The sequence below is a fragment of the Manis javanica genome, chromosome 10 (assembly GCF_040802235.1).
Source record: "Manis javanica isolate MJ-LG chromosome 10, MJ_LKY, whole genome shotgun sequence".
Lineage (NCBI taxonomy): Eukaryota > Metazoa > Chordata > Mammalia > Pholidota > Manidae > Manis > Manis javanica.
The window spans coordinates 32,709,375-32,732,487 of NC_133165.1; the positions used below are offsets into that span (position 1 = coordinate 32,709,375).

Sequence of the window (23,113 nt, forward strand, 5' to 3'; positions counted from 1 at the left end):
TTAAGGATCTTCAGATGGGGAGATTATCCAGGGTCATCCCAGCAGGCACTACACATGATCCAAGTATCTTTGTAAGAGGGAGGCAGGGGGAGATTTTATCACTACAGAAGGCACTGTGACAATGGGAACAGAGGGACAAAGGGATTTGAAGGTGCTGCTGATGTACTGTATTTAAAGATAAGGAAGAGACCGTGAGCCAAGGAGTGTGAGGAGTGTGGCTCTAGAAGGTGGAAAAGACGTCAAAGTGATCCTTGCTTAGAGGGAACGTGGCCCTGCAGGTCTTGGTTCCAGACCAGAGAAAACTGTTTCAGATTTTTGACCTCCAGAACTGTAAGACAATAAATTTCTGACGTTTCAAGCCATGAAGTGTGGTAATTTATTAGAGCACCAGAAGGAAACAAATACATGTGCTAGGGTGGATGGTGTAATGGGTCTTTGTACAAATTTTGTAAAAATGCCCTATCTTACACCTGACCCTTCTCAACAAAGGTCTGCAAATAGGGGACAGTTGGAACAAATAGGGGATAATTGGAAAAAAGGAAAACTCATAGCTACTAGGATGTGACACAGCAATTTTGTGGCCATGGAAGGAGAGCAACACCCCCAGCACCTGAAGCGGGAGCACCTTAGCCCCTGGAGGTGCAGGAATGGGGGAAGATCACTTACTACTCTTTGTCGTGTAAATCAGCAGCACCGCAGCCTGGCGAGACCATCCTTTGGTCTGCATGAGTTAAGCAGCAGCTTTGGCTGGCAGGTGGCCCCCGCTGCATTTGCTAGTCCTGAGCTATTTGAACCTGGCACCATGGATGGAAACACTTCAACACGAACACGGCCCTCCCTGTCTTGTTTCAAAGTGACTGATATAAATTCATGTGCTGGGTCAGCAAATCCTATAGACTCTACTTTCAAAATGTATTCTGAAACCAACCAGGACTTGCAGGATATGCATGCCCTGTCCAGGGCAGCTAGGTGAGGGGGTACGTGGGGACGGGAACCCGGGCTGAGCTCCAGAGGGATGTCTTTTTTTCTTCCTTCCTTCCTTTCTCTCTTGGCAACTTTCAAATAGGCAACATATATCATAAATTATAGTTTAATACCTACTCTCCTAGCAACTTGCAAATAGTAACGTAGTATTGTTAACTGAAGTTGCCATGCTGTACCTCAGTGGCTTCTCTTTGCAGACTGTCAGAGCACACCCCCTCTCTGTTCCCCACCGGACTGGTCACCTCCACCCTGTGGAAGGAACAGTTAACCAAGCAACAAAGTGATGCACTGTGTTTAGTTTTGTGGGAAGGTAGGAAGAGAGCAGTGGAATTGTTGTCCTAACACAAGAATTTCGACTTGAGGGTTTTTGGTAGTTTTTACATAGAATGCACTTTTAAGAAAAGCTCATTGAGCTTACTTCCAAAGCATGTATAATCAACAGGCTCAATTTCAAAGTCGTCCTTAAATTTCACAATAGCCACTGTTTAATGAGTTGTGTAATTATCTGAAGGTTTCAAAAGTGGTCAAAACAACAAAAAGACAAAGAAGGTCTTTAATGTGAGAAGCAGCCAAGCAAGCTATCAACTTTATTAACACCAGTCTAGTTCTTGTCTTTATTTTAGCTTTCTATCTAGCTGAGAAACATTATACTCCTTAGACGCTGTCTACCATGTATAAGAGATATACTGTATATTTCTGACTTCGTTTTTCCTAAGACATATATGGTTTTCTTCCTTAATTCTCTCAGTGGGCTGGCAGGCTTTTCACTAGGGATTAGAATGAGATAAACTCTTTCTTAACTTCCCCTTGGACAGATGACCTTTCTCTCTGCATTTCTTGAGGGTTGCTGGCCCTTCAACTTCCCTTCATCCAGGCTCTTAAATGGAGAGGTTGCTTAAATTTTACGTACATCAACATTATCACCACAAAACATCTCCTGGTACCTGTGAGTTCTGGGCACCAGAGAAGGCTCTGCAGGGTCAAGACTCAGGTCTCTACCTGCTTTCAAGGAGCTTACACTTTGGGTGCTGAACAATCACATGCCAAAAGAGCCAGCCAGCCTAACTGTGGGGACAACAAGAAAGGACAGTGTACACAACTTGCTTGGGTGCAGGGGTGGGGAGAGGCTGGAGTGGGCTGTTTGCCAGAGTGGACTGTTTGAGTTATGAAAGACTGATGGAGCGCGGAGGGAGGCTAAAAGTAGTCAGGAAATGCTGGGGAAGTTGCTAGAACTGCAGGTAATCGAGTTATTCATTTATTCACTCAGAAATTATTTAGGTGCCCCTATGTCAGGTACCGTGTTGGTCCCAGGGGACACAGTGTTGAAGACTGAAAGCCCTGGTGTGGGAGTCAGTGGGGCGTGTGAAGGCAACAGACCTGAGGGCCGGTGTGGATGAAGCACGGAGAAATAGGGGCAGAAAAGCAGAGGCCAGGCCGGCTGGCCGACAGGGCCGGACCACGCAGGGCCTTGCAGGTCGTGGGAAGAGCTTGGGCTTTACTTCAGAGCACTAACACGATTTTTCATTCATTCTGCCACCGTCTTGGGAGTAGGCAGTCAGCTTTATCCCAGTTCTACCCACAGGGTTGATGAGATTGGGGCGGGACGGGATTAAAATTAGTTCTAGGTCAGCAGCAGGGCAGGGGCGGGACCACGGTCGCCGTAAATCGCTCGCTTCCGGGCTTCTCACGTTCCCGCGCTTCCCTGCCCCGCCGGGCGCGCGCCCGAGGACACTGAGCTTGCGCGGCGGGCCGTACGGCAGCCGGGAGGGGCTACGGGGCCGAGGCTGGCCGGCGCGGGGAAAATGGCGGCGGCGGCGAACGGGACCGGAGGGAGCAGCGGGATGGAGGTGGATGCTGCAGGTAACGGGCCCCGCGGAGGCGGCTCCTGGAGACGCCCTTCGGCATGCGCCCAGCCCTCTCTGGGCTCCAGGGAGACGTCGGGAGGGCGGGACGCCAGCGCCGCTCCTGGGGATAACTTGCGGGAGGGATGTGTGTCTTCAGCCCCGCGTCCCCAGGGAAGAACGTGGGGCCCGGACTCACCCTCCCTGCTTTTCCTCCACCCTTAGTAGTCCCCAGCGTGATGGCCTCCGGAGTGACGGGGAGTGTTTCGGTCGCTCTTCATCCCCTGGTCATTCTCAACATCTCAGACCACTGGATTCGCATGCGCTCGCAGGAGGGGCGGCCTGTGCAGGGTGAGTGAATGGCCGAATTCTCCGACCTTCTCTCCTTGGTCACGTCCTCCAAACAGTGGTCTTTCCCCTTCTTTTCCTGAGGCCAGTTCCCCTTCCCCGAGTCACCGTTTCCCCAGGACTTGGTTCACACCGACCGCAGACCCTCCTGAGTTGTTTTCCTATGATTGGGGAGAAGTTTCGGGATTCCCTATTCTCACCTCTCCTGTGTCCTGCTCTCCCCTAGTGATTGGGGCTCTGATCGGGAAGCAGGAAGGCCGAAATATCGAGGTGATGAACTCCTTTGAGCTGCTGTCCCACACCGTGGAAGAGAAGATTATCATTGACAAGGAATATTATTACACCAAGGAGGAGCAGTGTGAGAGGGGAATGGAGGTGGGGGAGAGAAGTGGAAGTTAAAAACCAGCGGAATGGGGAAGCTGGAGAGGGTTGGGAAGAGAGAGAAGACTAGGTCAAGAACAGTGAGGAGAGAGAGTAGCTGAAGAGATTACATTGAGTAGTATTCCCCAAAGAAGGTAGAGGATGAGAGAAGACAAGAAGGATCAATTAAATTGAGCCGGGATTTGGGAGGAGAGAAATTGGGGAAAACACACGCCAGGAGCTTACAATTAAGGAAGGATGGTTTAAAGAAATAATACGCTCTGACTCCTTCCTCTTCAGTTAAACAGGTATTCAAGGAGCTGGAGTTTCTGGGTTGGTATACCACAGGGGGTCCACCTGACTCCTCCGACATCCACGTCCATAAGCAGGTATACATGCTTACACGTGTGCATGCTGGGGCAGAGAAAAGGAGGGGAAGAAAGTCATGTCCATCGTCCCCTCTAACAGGTGTGCGAGATAATCGAGAGCCCCCTCTTTCTTAAATTGAATCCCATGACGAAGCACACAGACGTAAGTAACACTGACCTCACAGTTCAGTGCTTGTCTAGCACCATGCCTCTTCTACCTTCATCCCCTGCTGTCTTTCACTGCATGACATCTCTGTGGAGTTGAATCTCCATTCGGCAGCTTACCAGCTTTGTGACTCTGGGTTAGTCATTTAACCTCTATACAGCATCTTCCTCATGTGTCAAATGGGGATAATCCCTACTGGACTGGGTCTTACAAGCTAAGAATATCTAACGTGAAAGGGCCAAGCCCTATTTTTTGGCATGTAATATAGGCGCGGGTGCCTCTGATGTTAAGAGCTCTTGCCTATCTCTCCTTTACAGCTTCCCGTCAGCGTTTTTGAGTCTGTCATTGACATAATCAATGGAGAGGTAATACCCTACCCTTCAACAACCCTCAGAGCCTGCTCTTGGTGTTTCCTGCTTTTGACTCTCCCTATGTGCCATGTAGGCCACAATGCTGTTTGCTGAGCTAACCTACACTCTGGCCACAGAGGAAGCTGAACGCATTGGTGTAGACCACGTGGCTCGAATGACGGCCACGGGCAGTGGCGAGAACTCTACTGGTAATGGAGCCTGGAGAGGCTTCTTTGGAAGTGGGGGTGGAAGATGTGGCCCCATGCCTTCTCAGCCTTGGCCTGTCCATCTCCTTACAGTGGCTGAACACCTGATAGCACAACACAGTGCAATTAAGATGCTGCACAGTCGTGTCAAGCTCATCTTGGAGTATGTCAAGGCCTCTGAAGCCGGTAGGTTAAGTGTCCCTGGCACCACTTTCATCTCCCTCCTGGGGAAGCGACAGCATCCATGTTAATGCAGCCTTTTTATGGCTTTAGGAGAGGTCCCCTTTAATCATGAGATCCTGCGGGAGGCCTATGCTCTGTGCCACTGCCTCCCAGTGCTCAGCACAGACAAGTTCAAGACAGACTTTTATGATGTGAGTATATAACCCAGGGTGGGGAGGTGGGGCTTATGCATCACTGTTGCATGCAGGACATGGGACTCAAGTGTTCCCAGGGAAACTGGTTCTTTCTGCTCCTTCCCAGCAATGCAACGATGTGGGGCTCATGGCCTACCTTGGCACCATCACCAAAACATGCAACACCATGAACCAGTTTGTGAACAAGTTCAACGTCTTGTATGATCGGCAAGGCATTGGCAGGCGCATGCGAGGGCTCTTCTTCTGAGGGTACTTGGATGACACGAGTCTGATGACTGTCCTCGAGGGGAGGGGTGCTACACTCCTGGAGAAACCTTGGTCATTAATAAAAGGGTAACAGCCCCTCAGCACCCCTTCGAAAGGCTCTGTCCCTCTCTGTTAAGTAGCACAGGTGTCTCACCTCAGATCTTAAAAGCCCTTAGTTCCAGCCTTGCTCAGGGGTATGTGCATCTGTTATCAGCTCTCCTTGACACCTGCCCTGTGTTTGGGAGGCCATTGCCACTTGGTGACCCATGTCCAATCAGGTGGACTGTCTTCACATGAGCCAAACATGGGACTATGAAACGCAGTCACTTGGGCTGGGTATCAGACTTCCATAGTCCACCCTCAAGTTCCTGCATTTTCATCACACCCTACACAAGGCTGTACAGTGGGAGTTAGAGATTAGGTAGGTAGAAGTCAAGAAGTGGTCTTATGGAGGCATTTCAGTATGTAGAAATGGGAGAGGAACTGGCCTGGTTTATACCAGAGCTGTATCCCCAAGAGCATGAGGTACAGTAAAAATGAGGGGACCAGAGTGGCAGCTTAAACACTGTCTTTGTGTAACAGGACTTAATGAAAACTCATAATACCCTGTTTCAAAACACTTTATTAGCAAAGGGAATCTATCAAGTGTAGCACAAGGCACGTTTCCCTCAGGAGCATCATCAGACCATTAAAGGAAGGGGCAGGTGAGCACCGTATGCAGAGCAGACCGCACTGTCTCAGGCAAGCTGGAATCAAACAAAAGTGATCCATGTCCGAGCGTTATTGACCTGCCAGACATTTAACTCCTCATACTCATCCAGAGCTGCCTGGAACTGGGCAGGTGTGAAGCCACGGGAGATGCAGCGCTGCTCTGCCTCGGAAAAGCGGACACTTTGGCCCTCTGAGACCAACTCACGGACAGTGGCAAATATCACATCGGCTGGTCTCTGGGTCCTGAAGAAAACAAATGTGGGTGTGAAAGGTCAGGGTACAAACAAGAACACCTAACACGCCAGAGAACAGAGGTCAGTGTTAGAACTGAAGCCAGCGTCATGTGCACGTGATGCAGACACCCCAAGGATGAATGGTCTGCTCAAAGGTGACTCCTGATATCCTTCACTGAACCACTCACCTTGCTGCCTGCCCCTTGTCGCCCAGGAGTGAGTCCTTTGACATCTCCATCAGCCTTATGGCTTCATTCACATCTTCCTTCTCCACTGTGTCCACCATCCGCAGACGTGCCTAAGGGGAAGGTAGGCAAAGATGGGAACAGGAGGACAGGATGGAACAAAGTCAGGGTGCCCCCTTGCTCAAAGTCAGGAACCCCGTGTGTTGCCTACTCACAAAACAAGCGGAGGCACCCTTCCCACCCGCCAACATCTGCAGTGTGGGGCCGGCACTGTCAGACCGAGACAAGTGCAATGCCCAGGGCAGCGTCCAGCAATTGCCCAAGTCTCCGCCTCTCAACACTGGCCAGTCCCGGTGTTCAGCTGTCCTGTGAGGGAGAGCTTCTGAACTCCACTGGGCTCCCCCACCATGACAGATGGAGCTTGGGGAGCTCAGCCAAGAAGGTGATTGGCAGAGGTCATGTCCCTGGGGCTCGGGAAGTGCTAGCTCAGCAGTAGGTCAGGCAATCACACTACCTGCACGAACAGCACTTTGGAGCCCCCAGGACTAAGGTCCAGGATGTGAGGACAAAAATGAAGGTGTCTAGCACAAGATCTAGGACACAGTGAGGGAAATTAACCCATCCGCCCCGCTGTAGGTGTGGGAAGCGAGAAGGCCTTCCCCTCAGGGTGCTGCGCATGCCCTGCTGGAGCAGCAAGTACCCACAGTGCGGTAGCTCAGAGGACCGCTATCTGCACTGTCAGCACTTTAGCCCCAGCAGGGCTGAGTGCGAGGGGGAGACGACAGAGAGGCCAGTTAAGGCAGGCTGCCCAGAAAGCCAGCACACACCACCCTCCGGCAGAACAGGCCTGGTACTCACCAGAGCAGTGGACAGTCGCAGGATAGCCAGCAGGGTCCGGGCGGAAGTATAGGTGGCATCCTTACTTGCCCAGGCTTCACGCCTCATCTCCACATAAGCTGCTGTGATATAGTCAGCCAGGGACTCCGGCACCATGGGCTGCTTCTCCTGGCACATAGCTATGTAACGTCTGTGGAAGACAAGGTTTGTGGGAAAGCAGGAAAGGGAGATGGGGACTGTTTTTTTCTGCATAACTGTTCCACGTAAGAAAACCTGGTGAAGCAGGGGAGATGGGTGATTTTAACATAGGAAAAACAAGTTAGTGGATAACTATTTGCTTGGCTTAAACCTCACTGATGGGTTTCTCCCAATGGTGCATTTCAAATTATTTCCTTTTCAGAAAAAAGGCCTTTGCGTAAGACAAATCTACTTCTCATGAAAATGGTCAAGTCCCCTCCCCTGAACATACAACATGGCTAAAGGGAACAAAAATGTATTTCATTTCACTTCAAGAGTATAAGAGGAAGTAAATCTTGAGGGATCACGGGACCCTTGGACAGACCCCACAGAGAAAATATAGAGCTATCAAGTATCCACAGAGCGAGACCCAGCTTTGCCCAAGATGAGAATCTGCCTCGATCCTGAGATGGGTGGCTGGTGGACATGTAAAAGGCAGGCTCTACTGCCATGTGCTGCTCGTATGGCCAGGCTAGGACTGTGGATATGGGTGAGGGAGACAGTAACCTAGCCTTATACTTATATCCTCAGAGCCAAGACAGTGGTAGAAGGGGACAGAGCAGTGGTGAGAACTATACCCCCGAAGACTGAAAGCTGTTCAGCGCACACACATGGCGCAGAACCTCGACACTTGGGGTGGTAAAGTACGTAAGGTCCTTACCCAGCTCTCCTACCTCATAAGCTTCATGTTCAAAGGCTCGAACTGGGCAGGGGGCTGCCGGCTATGCTGGTGCACATAGGTGATGTGCTGGGCCAACCTAAGAAGAGGCAAGCAGGAAAACTTTGTGGTGCTACACACCTGCTGTCCCAACTCTATGGCCCATCTCAGCCCTGCCATCTCCTCACAGTATTGACAATGACAAGCTTCCACAGGAAACCCTCATCAGTGGTTTCAGCCCTGATCCAGTTTCCCTAAGAACCGCGGGCCAGTCCCTGCAGTGAGAGGGGAAGCTCTGGAGTTCCCATGAGAGAATTTGGGGTGGGCGGCTCCAGTTTCTCCTCCTTTCCTACACATCATTACTTAATGTCTCTCAGTGTTGAGCCTCCTTTACCGTAGGTCATTGTCTCTGTCGGGCCTGTCCTGGATCAGCCAGAGGAGGTCAAATCGGGACAGCAGCGCAGCAGGGAGCTGTATGTTCTGCTCCAGGCTGCGGCGAGGGTTGTAGCGCCCGTAGGCAGGGTTGGCAGCAGCCAGGATGGAGCAGCGGGCATTGAGTGTGGTGAGGATGCCTGCCTTGGCAATGGAGATGGTCTGCTGCTCCATGACCTCGTGGATGGCTGTGCGGTCAGCCTCAGCCATCTTGTCGAACTCATCAATACAGCACACCCCCTGGTCAGCCAGCACAAGGGCCCCCCCCTCCAGGGTCAGCTCCCCACTCACAGAGTCTCTCAGCACAGCTGCTGTAAGCCCCACTCCGGAGGAGCCCCGGCCTGTTGTGTACTGGCCTGAGTGGCAGGGTTAGGAAGAGAAGTTAAGTGGACATGTTTAGGAAAAAATCCACAATAAATGGAGACAGTGACTAACTACAACTGCTCTACCCACCTGCCCAGGCCTTCCTGAGGCAGGTGAAGATCTGTGGGGTGTCAGTGCTGACATCTCTTCCTCTCCTACCTTCCAAACCCCCCAAAGCAGATAAGCACAGTGGTCCTATCCCTGTCTTGTTTACCTCTCCCAGGGCCCGATTACTCACTGCGGGGGGCCAGGCGATCAATATAAGAAAGGAGCTGAGACTTGGCCACACCCGGGTCCCCCATCAGGCAGATGTTGATGTTGCCTGGAGAAGGGGAAGAAGCTCCTGGGTGACTTTTTTCAATGAGGTCCAATGACAGAGGCAAATATTTTTGAGGCCCCCCCAACACCCAGCATTTATTTTTTAATCCCACCCTTCGTGTGCCCTCGAAGCCAAGATGCCAACTCTTATTTTGTGACCCCCTCATCCTCTCCTCCAAATGCCTACATGCACACCAGCCTCTCCTCTCCCCTTACCCCTGATCTTCATGCCTCGAGGAGTCTTGTCCACGCCGCCTACCAGCAGGAGCAGCAGCGCCTTCTTAACATCTTCATGCCCATATATCTCTGGCGCAATAGAGGCGGCCAGCTTTTCATAGAAATCCTCCTCTGTGGTAAGTTGAGAGTTAAAAGGATTTTCTGGGGAAGAAAGAACACCCCCCCCCAACTCCCTGCCCTTCCCCGGGCTTCTCACCTGCGATCTGCCTCAGCTCCTCCCTGCTCAGCTCCCTAGCCGACTCCTCCTCCTCGCTCTTACTCATCTTCACGACCCGATGGGCTTCCAGGTACGTTTCTGAGAGTAAACCCTTGGACGGGAAATGCCAGGAAAGGAATGAAATCCTTTTGACTTGCCCTTCCACACCATTCCTCCACTGGGAGTTCTGCCAAAACCTTTTGTTCTGCTGTGTGGTATTTGGCTGTTGACAGTTTTCTCGGAGGGTGTGGTGACACCAAGCAGATGGGGGAAAAGGGGGCACACCTCCTCACCTCGGACTCCCTTCCTTACCTGCACCACCTGTCGGAACCCAGTACGCAGGATGGGCAAGAAGATACCAGTGACACTGATGTGGTCTCCAGGCTGGGCTATCCTTGTGTTCTCTCCTTCCACCAGCACGGTGATGCTACGAGGGATATTTCCCACAGGAACTTGGTCACTCTACAGGGGAGAAGAGTACATAGGCAAACAGAAAGGAACCCGAGGTCTACAAGGACCTAACCCTCCGTCTTGGCATCCCACTCCACTCCTCTACTTCTCAGCGTCCTACCTCAGACAAGCTGACAGGAGAGGAAGCTAAGACCACCTCAACCAGCAAGTTCTAGGTAAACCGCCCCCCCTGCTCTAGGTGACTTCTCTGCCTCAGCCTCTTTTCCTTTCTTCCACTGTGTGAGTAACTGCAGGATTTGAGCCATGCTCTGCCTTCCCTGGGCCCTGGACCACATACCCCCAACTCACATGTTCTTGCATTTTCATCTCCTGGAATTTGATGAATTTGGAGCCCCGTGTCTGCAAATAGAGCCGCCCTCCTGAGCGGTTGGTCTGGCACTCCTGGCTTGGGCACATGATCAGAGGCATGAAAGTGGGAGACTGGATCTAGGATGTAAAAAAAGAAGTACCAAAGGAATCAGTAGGAAATGAGCCTCTCCAAGTCAGCCAGTCACTTGAATCACATTTCCTCTTCAGGGCAGATACCATGAAAACAGTCAAGGCCACCTTCAACTCTCCTAGGTCAATAATGATAAGAAGCGAGAACACCAATGGATGTGGACAGACAACATACCAGAAAAAGAACTGAATGTGTTCTATGATAAACAGATAGATACCAGAAGACAAAATTAATTCTTAAAAAACAAACCATTAACATTTAAATGTGCTCCAAGTTCTTGCTCCATACATACCGGCTGGTAGGTCTCTGCCCCACACTGGTCACAAGTGTAAGTGGCCACTACCATTCGGGGTTTGACTTCAGAGACCCTGGTGACAATTCCACGCACAGTCACCAATTTCCCCACAGAGTCAGCCTTTACTTCCCGGATCACGCGAGGCTTGTTACTGCTTGGGCCCTGAAAATACAGCTCACTAAAAGAAAATAGTCATTATTAAGGTCTTGAAAAACAAATTCCTATACCCTTCCCCACCAAGACCACTCACAATCTGCGCAGGAGCTCAGGAGGGTACTGGTTCTGTGAGCTTCGGGCTGTCCCTGGGTCCCGGCTTCGCTGTTCCATCATCAGCCGGTGCTCAATATAAACGTCCAGGACATCTTTATTTACCACCTAATGAAAAAAGCAGGACAGGAAAAATAAGTAGCAGGATGCGGAAAGGGGAGAGCATTCTAAGAGTGGCCAAGCAGAAATCACTGCCTGTCTACCCATTCAGAAAACACCAATATCTGGAAAGCTTCTTAACAGAAACCCAAGTCCCTTGCCCTGTGTTTATTAGCAACCACTCACCTCTCGCTCCTTGAACTGAGGCAGCAGCTCTTGCACAGCATCAGCAAAGAGCCTTGCATAGCGTTTGGCGTTCTCACAAATTGAGTCCACCAACTCAGGATCGTCCTCGGCTATATCATCTAGGTCTATGTACATTACCACTTGCTCCCGATGAGCCAGTTGAACCTGGGGTGGGGAAGAGGCAGCAAGAGTCAAATTTACTGTGCTCACCAGTGTTCACATCCGTGAGCTCAGCACACAGGTTCTGGCCTCCTCAGGGGAAGATTGAAACAGTATGAACAGAGCAATATTCACTTCTCAGTCCCCAAAAATTGCTAACACCCTTTAATCATTATGAGTGTATTATATTCACTTACCAGGCATCCTGCTAAAGGTGTCACTTGCTGCAATAAGCCAGTCCAGCCACCCCTACAACTCCTTAAGCAACCACCTTATTCCTTCCATTCAATCTTAGACTTACCAACTGGTTCCCATACTTGAACTGCTTCTTGCCAAATTCCTCATCCTGGTAGAACTCTTGTAGGAACTTCTTAATCTTTTCTATAACACAAATGTAAAATCACGAGGATCAACTTTCGTCTCAAATATTATGCAATATCTGAAAGGGAATTTATTGCAAAATTCTCTGATCCAGATCTAAGAAACCCAGTTTTGTTTAACGTAACACCTTCCAACTAGTTACATGAACATTTAAATAAGCCTCCATCATTCTCCCCAAACTAAGCAGAACTCCTTTCAAACACGTCTGTTTCCACCTGGGGAATAAGGGAACCCTAGCAGCTTTAAGTACTACCCAACATCCTCCCCCCGGAGGAATCCCTGCCTCTGCCCTAGTTAGAAACCTCAGTACTCTTTCCTAAAAGCCTCCCACACCCGGCAACACACTCAGATCTCAAGGTTCTCAGTTTTCCTTGGAGGCGTACGATTCCCCCCCTTCTTTCGGTCCCGTAAACCTCAGCCAGTAGGTCCTTCTTCAACCCCACCACCTCTCCCGCCACTGCTTCCGCTCTTAGTAAACAAAGAAGCACATGGGATCAGATGCTGCCTCCTCACAGCCCGGATTCCTCCGCCCAAGGCGGGAGTTCGCCCGGCGATTGGCCGCCTCGTCTGGGGCCACTACGTCCCACCCCACCACCTCCTCTCTCGGCCTCCAGCTCAGTCCCCCGATTCCAGGGCCGTCCCACCACCAGCAACTCCATCCAAGACCGCTGCGCGGAAGGACACTGTTTACACACGACACTCCCTCCACCGACGTCGCGCGACTTCCGCCCGCCTTCACTTCCGCTTGGAGATTGGCCTAAAATGGCCAATCCCGGCGAGCAGCAACCAGGGCCTGCCCGCCCCCGGGGTTTCGGCGCTTCTTGGGAGCACTCAGGCACTCGGAGTGCCTAAAGGCGCAGAAGGAAGCGGGCCTGGGGTGCCAGTCCGCGGGGAGGAAAAGCCCTGAGGTCCCGGTCTCTCCTGGGCGCGACCCTCCCCTCTAGAATCCCCAGCACCACTGTCCGCCTCCACCCCCACGACCCCCACTCCTTTTCCGGACACGATGAGCAGCTCTTCTCCGACCACGGTGCCCCGCGCGCGCCCCGCAGGCACAGCCCCGCCGCTTCCCGGCCCTGCCTCTGGCCTCGCGCGCCAATCCCAGATCCCCAGAACCACAGTTCACATTGACAAGTATTTGGCCGGAAAGGCTTCCTCCGCAGGACGCCCCTCTCAGGTCTGCAGACCCTCACCTTTCTCGAGCGCGTAGTCCTTCAGTGCCATCGCTGCCGGGGACCTCAGCAGTTGTCCGACTCAAGGATCTCGGCCCCAGGTAGCAGAGAGCGTCCGCACGGCGGACCACTGCCCATTCAACCAAAATTGGCGCGAAACGTCGCCTCCCACGTGACCGGCGCCACTGCTTGCGGGCCAATCGGGGAGGAGCCCTTCCGCTCCGCCCACTTCCCCAGGCCCCAGCCTTCGCCACTCAGCGGGCGAGCCAGGGCTGAGTGATGGGGAAGCGGCGCGAGTCCCGGGAGGGAAGGGCTGGGCGGGGTGGGCAGGGTGCCGGGTTTCCCGCGGTCTGGTCTGGAGCGGGCGGAGGCGCGTCGCTCTTAAAGGGCCAGCCCGCGCGCGTCCTTTTGTTCCGGGGCCGCAGGGCGGGGCCCTCGCCGTCTTGTTTGCTCGCCAGAGCGGCCATGATTTCCCAGTTCTTCATTCTGTCGTCCAAGGGGGACCCTCTCATCTACAAGGACTGTATCCTTGACCCGCGGGACGGTGGGGAGGGACTGGGAGGAAGTAGTGCCCCGGAGCCAGCCTGTGTCGCCGGCTCCTTAGCTGTCCTTCCACCCGGTCAGTCCGCGGGGACAGTGGCGGCCGCGACATAGCCGAGCTCTTCTACCGGAAGCTGATGGGACTGCCTGGAGATGAGTCCCCGGTTGTCATGGTAACCACTTGCGGGGTGGGGGGGGCGTGTATCACTGGGGGGTGCGCCTCGCGGGCAGGAACAGGGGCGCCTCCTTCCTCCCAGGACTGTTTTCCACTTGGTGGGTACATTCAAATAGTATCAGCGCAAGTTTACTAAATGCTAGTAATACAGCAAACAAAGCTCCTCACAGATCTCAGTCCTCAGTACCTCTGGGGTGGGTACTGTTGTGAACTCCAATTATTACATCAGGAAGGTAGGGGGTGTTTAATATCTCGCCCAAAGTCACACTGCCAGCGAGTTGGGAACTCAGGATACAACCCCAAGTCTCACGGGCCCTTAATCACAGCAACTCTCTCTTTCAAACACTTTTCCCCCGCCTGTGCCTCAGCACCACGGTGATCGTCATTTCATTCACATCAGGCACAGCGGCCTCTATTTGGTGGCCACGACTTCAGAAAACGTTTCTCCCTTCAGCCTCCTGGAGCTGCTTTCCCGGTGAGGAGGGCAGGGCCAGGCACCTGGGTGTGGGGGGGCAGAGAGGAAGGGATATGCACACTCTGCCTTGTCTCCTCAGGCTAGCTACTCTCCTGGGCGATTACTGTGGCTCCCTGGGAGAGGGAACCATCTCCCGAAACGTGGCTCTTGTCTATGAACTCCTGGATGAAGTGCTGGTGAGGTCCAAGGATTTCTCTCACTGTCCGCTCCCTGATGATGTGTTCTGTGGGAAGCTAAGTCCACTCATTTTCACCCATCCTTCCACTGACCACCCAAAGGCTGTTCTCCCTCCACCCATAGGACTATGGCTACATACAGACGACATCCACAGAGATGCTGAGGAACTTCATCCAGATGGAAGCTGTGGTCAGCAAGCCCTTCAGCCTCTTTGACCTCAGCAGTGTTGGCCTGGTCAGTCTCTGGAAAGAAGAAGATGAAGGGAGAAGGAGGGTTTGCAGGGCATGTCAAACCTGAGGATTGATTGCATTGGGTGCTTTACAGTTTGGGGCAGAGACGCAACAGAGCAAAGTGGCCCCCAGCAGTGCAGCCAGCCGCCCTGTCCTGTCCAGCCGCTCTGACCAGGTGATGGAGAGATTTACAAGTTCAGACCCTCTGATTTTTTTCCTGGGATCCCAGAGTCCAAGATCCTGGTGTATCTTTCCACCTCCCCTAGATGTGGATGATAATCCCCTTCCTTACCCCCATGTTCCCACTCCAGGGCCCTAGCCACCACTGCCCTGTCCTTTCTGCTTGTCCATTGTAGCACACAGGCCATGCAGCCTCCAACCACCCAAATCCCCTCCTGTCCTCAGAGCCAAAAGAATGAAGTGTTTCTGGATGTGGTCGAGAGACTGTCCGTACTGATGGCATCAAATGTAAGTTTGGACCCTGCCCTGGAGCTAAGGACAGATGGCATTTGGGAAGCATGTCAGGGAGGTCACCTATGGGCGTTAACCTCCCTCCCACTCTCAGGGTTCGCTACTGAAGGTGGACGTGCAGGGAGAGATCCGACTCAAGAGCTTTCTTCCCAGCAGCTCTGGTGAGAGAAATCTGCAGGCTGGCCTCAGGGTGGGGTTTGGGACAGGCTCCTTGGTGGCATGTATGGTGGTATTTGGTGGCCTTTTCTGATGTTCTTTTCTCTAATAGAAATGCGCATTGGCTTAACAGAAGAATTTTGTGTGGGCAAGTCAGAACTGAGAGGTGAGGGCCATGGGTCTTTTTCTCCTAGGTGTAGGTCTCCACTGCAGGTTGCATGGAGTGATGTTAGAGACAGATTCTTCCCTCCACCCCCTGCTCTTCTCTTCCGAAATATGGATTGGGAGAGGAGTTTTTCCCTCTTTTCTAGGTTATGGGCCTGGAATTCGGGTGGATGAGGTCTCATTTCACAGCTCAGTGCGTCTGGATGAATTTGAGAGTCATCGAATCCTCCGCTTGCAGCCGCCTCAGGGCGAGGTTAGCATCAGGCCGGCCAAGCATGTTCCATCCTCTGTGGGGAAGGGAGGCAGCTCAGGTGTAAGGAGAGAGACCAAACTGAGCTCGGTTCCTCTCTGTCTCAGCTGACTGTGATGCGGTACCAACTCTCAGATGACCTCCCCTCCCCTCTCCCCTTTCGGCTCTTTCCCTCTGTGCAGTGGGACCGAGGCTTAGGCAGGTGAGACCATTTCCCCTGTTTTAGAACTTCTTTGGAACCCAACCAATACACACAGTTTCCCTAGACTCACTGTGGAAGATTCGTGGTGGTGGTGGTGGTATAACAGGGCATAGTCAGAATAAGGCATTCTCCCCACCCTGTGGACTGAGCCCCACGAATGCCAGTTGGGTTGGCCTGGATTTCAGCCCCTCTCTTCTTCTTGGGGCACAAACTACTCAGCCACGTGTGGAGGCCTTGGGGGGGGGGTGCGGTGAGATGTTGGTAGGATGTGGCGTGAATAACAGTACTGTACCCTCCTACCCAGGCTCCAGGTTTATCTGAAGTTAAGATGTGACCTGCCCCCAAAGAGGTAAGAGTCGGGTAGCCAAGCCTAGTTCAGCTGTGTACAGTGGGAGACAGGGCTCAGATGCTTGTTGCTTTCGCCTTTAGCAGCTTCAGAATCGGTTTAGTTAGAAGTTTCAGAGTTTGGGAAGGGACTGGGATGGCACTTGTGCTGAATTCTACTTGTGACATTAATGAAGAGTGGGGGCAAGTCACCACCTTCCTGGGGCTGAGTCCTCCTTTCTTCTTTGCAGCCAAGCTCTCAACGTCAGGGTGCACCTGCCCCTGCCTCGAGGGGTGGTCAGGTTAGCATGGGTGCACCGCAGGGCGGGAGCCGGGTGGTTTTGCCAGCTTCCTAATAACACTGGGGAGGAGGTGTCAGCTGTGGGGAGGAACTGGCCTGCCCAAGAAAGGCAGGGGTTGAGCACAGCACTTTTTTCTCTCCAAACTCCAGCTTATCGCAGGAGCTGAGCAGCCCAGAGCAGAAGGCAGAGCTGGGGAGTGGAGCCCTTCACTGGGACCTGCCTCGGGTGCAGGGGGGCTCTCAGCTCTCAGGCCTTTTCCAGGTATCAGCTGCCAATTTTCTAAGCTGCTCCCCACCCAGCCACTGTTGTTGTCAGCCCTGACCCAGCCCTCCTCACACAGCTCATCACTGTGGTTAGCTTCCTGGGCCTTTTTCCTCTCTGTGCCTTCAACACCCAACCCCTGCCTCTGCCCCTCAGATGGATGTGCCAGGCCTCCCTGGACTTACTCGCCAAGGGCCCTCCACCGCAGCCCCTCCTCTGGGACTGGGCCCTGCCAGCCTCTCCTTTGAACTTCCCCGGCACACGTGCTCTGGCCTCCAGGTCCGCTTCCTCAGGCTGGCATTCAGACCGTGCGGCAACACCAACCCCCACAAGTGGGTGCGACACCTGAGCCACAGCGATGCCTATGTCATTCGGATCTGAGGCTCCCGTACGAGGGCTGGGTGGCGAGCAGTGGTCTGTGGAATGAGAGGACTGTGCTCTCTTCCAGCCTTCTGGCCTGCAGCTCCAGATCTGGTTGGAAGGGTCCTGAGTCCTGAGGATCCTTGTGTGTAACTGGCACAGGAAGGACTGAGATGGATCAGAACTTACAAACCAAACTTTTATTCTGAGGAACTGACTGTACAATATCTAAAAAAGTTACCACGGGGGAAGCAGACTGTTACTTCCTCCGGCGAGTGTGATTCCTGGGGGGTACGGTTGGCAGATGTGCAACAGCATCAAGGCGCAGGCTGAGGGGAGCCAGACCCAGGAGGCTGGGAGCCATTAGCTTTTGGAGTCCCTGGAGCTGGAGGCGGGCTATCCCCGGCTTCTTGCTTCCCCCCACAGAGGGCACTGCTCCCAAGCGGGGAGGGGGCGGAGGCTGGGGGCGGGGCTGGAGAAGGATGGGATGTGGGGCCTCCTTTGCCCTCCCCTGCTGTGGGAAGAGAGACAACGATGTACTTCTGGACGCTGCCGGGGCCAGAGGGAGCAGTGCTGGGAGCTGCGGTTGTGGCGGTGGAGACCAGCTTGACAATGGGCTGCACACTGGGGACTGTGGTGGTGACGGGAGAAGTAGTGGTGGAGCCTGAGCCAGGGGCTGAGGTGCTGAGGGACAAGACCTGGGGCAAAGAGGGAAGACAGTGCCAGTTGCCTTGCACCCTCCATTCCCCAGGCCTGGGGGAATCCTTCATTTGCTCCAACCAGGGAACAACCAGTTCCCATCCTCAGGAGCCTGTAGGCTGCTGTCAGTTTGAGAGCCTTGCTCGCGATGAGCAGCTATAGCCTTTCAAGTCCCTGGGAGGTGGCTCTTTCAGCTCCTGTCTTTGGCCCCAGAGGTGACTCCAGTGTGTGGCTCCCTAGAATGCTCTGTATAACCCAGGCCCCTTGGGGCAGCATGATGACATGCTCCTCACCACCCCTGGTCCCACACGGCTCCATGTACCTGTTGGGTGGATGAGGCACTAGAGGACGATGACATTACGATAAACTTGGTTGGAGGAGGGGAAGGCTGGGGCGGGGCAGCAGCACGCGCAGACACCAGTGTCTGGACGGGCAGCGCAATGGAGCCAGGGACCTTTAGCAAGCCAGGGGTCCGAGGGCCAGGCTGGGGGGCCTGTGAGAGGGTCAGCGTGGGCCGGGGCTGTGAGAAGAAAAGGCAAAAAGATGTCAACGTCAAAGAAAAAGCAGGGCTTGTCCTCAGGTGGGTCTCCATTCACTTGGGAGGCCCAGACTTCCCCAAGATGGCTGACCCAGGGCCCTGTGTTTTAAAGTGTGCTCGTGTCTTTGAGTCTGCACTCTGAAGGGAACCTCGGCTCCATCCCACCCCTATTTTTCTTCATTTCACCTCACCCCTCCTCTCTACTGGCTCACCTGCCCTCCTCCCACAGTCACTGACCTGTGTGATGGTCAGAGTGGTCCTGTTGACCTGCTGAGCCTGCAGAGCAGCCTGGGCCCGGGCCTTGACCACATGGGAGCAGAGGAGGGGCCCAAGGGACCCAAATTCAGCCCGGTAAGCATCCTGGTTGTCAGGCGGTGGACGCAGCTTTGCCAGAACAGGGGCACAGTGTTTCTGCAGAGAAGGCAGAGGTGCTTGCTGAGGAAGGGCTGGAACCCGCACAAGTGCGATGGGGAAGGGGTGGAAAAGGACACTGCCGGTTATCTCAGGATGGCCCTGCTGGGGGCCAGTCTGCTGGGCTATCAGTGTGTGAGGAATGCTGTGGTTTTTCTCAGGCACCAGCTGGTGTGGATGGAGCTCTTGCTGGATACACTGGTGACATCTAAGGGCAGCTGGTCCACAGGGTGTCTGCCTTGCACAGAATGGGCCACAGAGCAAGGCAGAGGCCTGGCAGGGGAGGGAGGACAGTGCAGTCTAGAAGTCACAGGCTGAAAGTGACAACCTCTGATTTCTTACTTAACAGCTTGAGGTCTGTCTTTCCACCTGTAAAACAGTACTGGACTCTGGATATCCAAGAGAGACGGAAGAAGTGAATAAAGGCACCATACGCTTCCTGAACATTGTGCCTGTGGTGGAGGGCGTGTGGGGTGGGGGGGCTCTGGTCACCAAGAGGAGGCTCTGCACGTGGTCAGCTCCAATGCGGTCAATGTTGCTCAGTACAGGGCCGTCCAGGACACCGCGGATCCTTTCCCCCTCCTGCTGCAGCCGTGGCAGAATCAGAGTCTTAATTACCTGTTGGAAAGAGAGAAGCTAAGGCCTTGAGGTAACCACCTCGCCTCCCAGGTGGGAGTCATTGCGTTCTATGAGCCGCAAAGCCTCCCCTCCTTGAAAGCTGCCTCCCACCACTGGGGCCTCACATCATGTCCCAGCTCTGCCAGGCCTGCGATGGAGCCGTAACGTGTTGTCCATGGAGTCTTCTCATCCACCCAGCTCTGTAAGAGGATGGAAAATAAACCCAGATGAAGGGGACTTTCTGAAAGGCTTGTCAATGCACTCATGGGCCAGCTGTTACAGATGTGGCTAAGCCCAGTCCCTCCAAACCCTCAATTTCAGTGTCATTTTCCTCTATCCACAACTGACCCACCACTGGTTTGGGTGAAGCTCACACTGTCCTGGTCACAACCCCAGGGTAGGGATGTGGAACAGCTGATACTGGTGATCACCTTGGTGAAGGTCTTGGTGATCCGGGACTGGATGTTATTAGTGGTGGTGCTGAAATGCTTGCAAATCTGGGCCACCAGGCGGGCAGCAAAGTCTCGGAGCGCCCAGTGGTTGTCCACATCTGGCCGCAGGCACAGCTGTCTGCTCACGATGCAGGTCATTACTGCTGGAATCAACTCATGCACCTAAAGGAGAAGTGGTAAGTTAGCTAATTCTAATGAAGGGCTTCCTGTTGGTGGCAGCGAGATTCCCTGGGATGGGGGGTGGGGGGCAGGCAGGACCACGCACGTATTTTTCTAGATACAGTGTAGGGTTATCCATCAGTGCCTTCACCATGCGCATCAGATAGATGAGCAGGGCCAGGTTGTTCTGCACCACGTTCACACGAACCTGAGGGAAGGAGGCGGGAGGGGGTTAGTGAGACCCCTCCCATGAGCTCCCCCTGCCACCACCTCACCCCCTGCAACCTCATCCTAGGTCCCAGCCTTCCTGAATCTGCTCACCCCCTCCGAGATGAAGGTGCTGAAGCGCGGCAGCATCTGATAGAGCCCTGGGTCCGTGGCAATGCTCTGTAGAGCCTCCTGTGGGAGGTGGGAGCGGGTGATGTGGGGGCAGAGATGGGAGGGAATCTGCAGGGCCTGTGAGAAAAGGATCTGGGGGACAGCAGGATGGTGGGGTCTCACCGCTCTCTTGGCCTCACATGACCCCACGCAGGCCTCAGTGATCTCCTTATAGTACAGCTGCTGCTCCACAGACAACTCGTGGATACTTCGCGGCTTCAGTCGCAAAGGCGCCCCCTCCAGCAGGGGTGGTGCCTTCTTCTCTTTCCCTGTGTGAATTGGGAAGATGGGTTTGCAAAAGAAAGCTCCAGAAGAGGCATCAGTATGAGACAAAGCTGGTCAGTGTGGGCACGCCAGGGACATGCCTTGACCCTCCTCTCCCTGGGCCTGGGAGCCCTGGCTTCCTCTCAGGCTTCTTGCTCCTTTCTGGGGCTCTCTGGCCTCAGGTCTCAGGCCCTGCCCTGACCTCCCCAACTTCACAGGAGACATCTGGCTTCATGGCGAGAGCCAGAAGAGGCCTGGCCTGGCAGTGCTGACCTTTGCCGTCGGCTGGAGCAGCCCCTTGACCTTTGCCTTTCAAGGGGCTGTCTTCCTCCTGGCCTGGCTTTGCTGATTTCAGGGGTTCTGTGGCCTCTGCCTTCTGCTGCTCCTTTGGAGCTGGTGAGAAAGCAGTCACAGCCGGAGTGATGAGCATGGCAGCAGTTGTAAGGGAAGGAGGAGAGGTGAACAGAGAGGAGTGGGTTCTGGCCATGGAGGTTACCTGGGGGTGGATTCTCTGGTATAGCTGGCTGGCAGCCTTCAATGCTCAACCAGTGAGCTGTGAGGAAGGAAAGAATTGTCAGGTTGGATTGCTGGACAAGGACGCAAGGGGGTCACTCCACGCTAGGCAAGAGTGTCTTCCTGTTCCACCTCCTGCAGCTCCCCAGAATTTCACACTGAGGGTCTCCTCAGCCTGAGCTTCCTCAAGCCCATATATGTTTGCCCATATATGTTTCCCCTCCTCCCACTACCTTGCTCGCCACTCCAACCTTTGAGGCAGACATCCAGGGGCACCCGGGGCAGAGGGGTATTGATGATGTCGCTCAGGTCGATCTCCTTCTCCTCGTAGAAGTAAAGCTCCCGACCCCCACCAGAGGCAAACCGGAAAGGAATGAACTCCTGAGCATGGAAGCCATAGAGTGGCTGTACCGGGAGAGAGACATAGATGAGAAGGGAACCTGCAGAGGCGTGGCTCAGGCAAATGCAGGTCTGGGAGGTGCCTGCGTCCCCATCACCTCAACATTCTTGAGCTTCAGCGCATAGTCAATATCACTGGTGGTAAGCTTCTGCCGCTTCCCCATGTGCATGAACTTTAAGGCATCCTGCGGGTAGGAGAACACACATCAATCAGCCCAAGACCTGGAGGCAGAAGGGGCCTGGGCGACATTGTCTGTACCATGCGGGCTGGGCTACCTGGGCAATCTCCTTGATGCGGTAGCTGACCTCATCTGTCAGCAGCTGGCAGGTCTCCTCCTGAATCTGAGCGATACCCATTGATTCAGCCACCACCTTCATCGACTCTGAGGGCAGCACGGTATTGCTGAGCTTCAGCTTCTTCTCCTCAGCCATTCTGGAGCCCCTGCAGGCCCTCCCCCAAAGGATACCCCGGGGTGGAGCGCTGGAGACCCTGGCAGGGGGATGGGATGGGCAGAAGAGAAAAAGAAACATGAGACCCAAAGGAAAGAGGCTGTCCTGTCAGGAGAAGGCACAACACGGAGGACTGTGGCTGCAGAGAGGGAAGGTCTCTGTCCATCTCCACAAGTCAGCACCAGGTGTAAGAGAAGGAGGTGGCAATCTGATCCAGGTCAACACAATTTGAGCTCTGATTCTGTGCCAGGCCCTGTACGAGTGAGGTATAGTAGAATGAACGTGGCCCTCAATTAAAATCCCAGCCCTGGCACAACAGGCCTTGTTTTTTGGGCAAATTATTTCAACTTTCCCTGCTTTGGGCTTCTTCCTATAAAATGTGGAAAATGCCTTTTTTGAAGGTAGTTTTGCACCTTCGTCTCTATTGCCCCTTCCTGCATCACTATTCATGTGTGACAAAAATACAATACAACCCTCCCACTCTGAGCCTACATATAATTGAATGTGATGAGAAAATGCTCAATCCTCCTGACCAGTTCTCACTTTGAACTGATGGTCACAAACCTCAAGTGGACCCCCTGGTGCTGCCAGACTATCACACTATACCTCAGAGCCCTGGGTCTCCCTGTCTGATGGGAAACCTTCCTCACTTTCAGCCGTCAGAAGAGACCTCTGGACTCCCACCACCACACCTTCCTCTCTAGCAGCACCGTCCCTGTACCCTACCTTCCCACCTGTAACTGTACAGCAACTATTCATGTCCTTCACCAACTCAAGCATCACTCCAGCATTTTTCCCATCTCCCTGCATCACTGTCAGTTTCTCACCCTACTAGATCATTCCATCAGCCTACAAAATGCAGTTATTTCTCCCATCTTAAAACTGATCTATCCATACATTAGAATATTATTCCACCTTAAAAAGGAAAGATTCTGACACCGGCTACCACATGGATGAGCCTTGAGGACACTATGCTGAGTGGAATAAGCCAGTCACAGAAGGACAAGGACTATAGGATTATACTT

At 53.5% G+C, this 23,113-nt stretch overlaps 4 protein-coding genes across 9 annotated transcripts; 2 read left to right on the forward strand and 2 right to left on the reverse strand.

Annotated features, from left to right (window-relative positions):
- Positions 1-2,685: 2,685 nt before the first annotated feature.
- On the forward strand, positions 2,686-5,361 carry COPS6 (COP9 signalosome subunit 6). Its single transcript, XM_017651978.3, has 10 exons — positions 2,686-2,844; positions 3,051-3,176; positions 3,400-3,531; positions 3,834-3,922; positions 4,002-4,064; positions 4,385-4,432; positions 4,512-4,626; positions 4,717-4,809; positions 4,897-4,997; positions 5,107-5,361. Exons 1-10 carry the CDS (start codon positions 2,787-2,789, stop codon positions 5,245-5,247), a joined length of 966 nt encoding a protein of 321 aa, XP_017507467.1. The 5' UTR covers positions 2,686-2,786; the 3' UTR covers positions 5,248-5,361.
- A 489-nt stretch (positions 5,362-5,850) lies between these two features.
- Positions 5,851-13,283, reverse strand: MCM7 (minichromosome maintenance complex component 7). Of its 5 annotated transcripts, none has more exons than XM_017651992.3 (15): positions 13,141-13,283; positions 11,871-11,950; positions 11,411-11,575; positions 11,109-11,233; positions 10,856-11,036; positions 10,413-10,550; positions 9,966-10,115; positions 9,654-9,765; positions 9,437-9,568; positions 9,141-9,224; positions 8,502-8,895; positions 8,124-8,207; positions 7,234-7,402; positions 6,379-6,488; positions 5,851-6,200 (listed from the first exon to the last, which is right to left on the reverse strand). In XM_017651992.3, exons 1-15 carry the CDS (start codon positions 13,169-13,171, stop codon positions 5,999-6,001), a joined length of 2,157 nt encoding a protein of 718 aa, XP_017507481.2. In that variant the 5' UTR covers positions 13,172-13,283; the 3' UTR covers positions 5,851-5,998. The 5 variants fall into 5 exon arrangements, with proteins under 5 accessions (XP_017507481.2, XP_017507480.3, XP_017507483.2 ...); XM_017651991.3 differs by lacking the exon at positions 13,141-13,283 and adding an exon at positions 12,546-12,663; XM_017651994.3 differs by lacking the exon at positions 13,141-13,283 and adding an exon at positions 12,595-12,615.
- Positions 13,284-13,398: 115 nt separating this feature from the next.
- On the forward strand, positions 13,399-17,458 carry AP4M1 (adaptor related protein complex 4 subunit mu 1). 2 transcript variants are annotated; one of them, XM_017651997.3, is made up of 15 exons: positions 13,399-13,642; positions 13,744-13,832; positions 14,203-14,309; positions 14,389-14,485; positions 14,610-14,720; positions 14,811-14,891; positions 15,122-15,184; positions 15,282-15,348; positions 15,456-15,509; positions 15,655-15,761; positions 15,866-15,960; positions 16,265-16,309; positions 16,536-16,586; positions 16,736-16,847; positions 17,004-17,458. In XM_017651997.3, exons 1-15 carry the CDS (start codon positions 13,399-13,401, stop codon positions 17,226-17,228), a joined length of 1,548 nt encoding a protein of 515 aa, XP_017507486.3. In that variant the 3' UTR covers positions 17,229-17,458. The 2 variants fall into 2 exon arrangements, with proteins under 2 accessions (XP_017507486.3, XP_017507487.3); XM_017651998.3 differs by lacking the exon at positions 15,456-15,509.
- Positions 17,393-22,095, reverse strand: TAF6 (TATA-box binding protein associated factor 6). The gene is made up of 14 exons (XM_037011788.1): positions 21,915-22,095; positions 21,737-21,823; positions 21,491-21,644; positions 21,223-21,279; positions 21,000-21,119; positions 20,586-20,731; positions 20,406-20,483; positions 20,191-20,292; positions 19,905-20,087; positions 19,599-19,673; positions 19,348-19,473; positions 18,682-18,855; positions 18,229-18,426; positions 17,393-17,905 (listed from the first exon to the last, which is right to left on the reverse strand). The coding sequence occupies exons 1-14, from the start codon at positions 22,068-22,070 to the stop codon at positions 17,525-17,527; spliced, it is 2,037 nt and encodes a 678-aa protein (XP_036867683.1). The 5' UTR covers positions 22,071-22,095; the 3' UTR covers positions 17,393-17,524.
- Between the last annotated feature and the right edge of the window lie 1,018 nt (positions 22,096-23,113).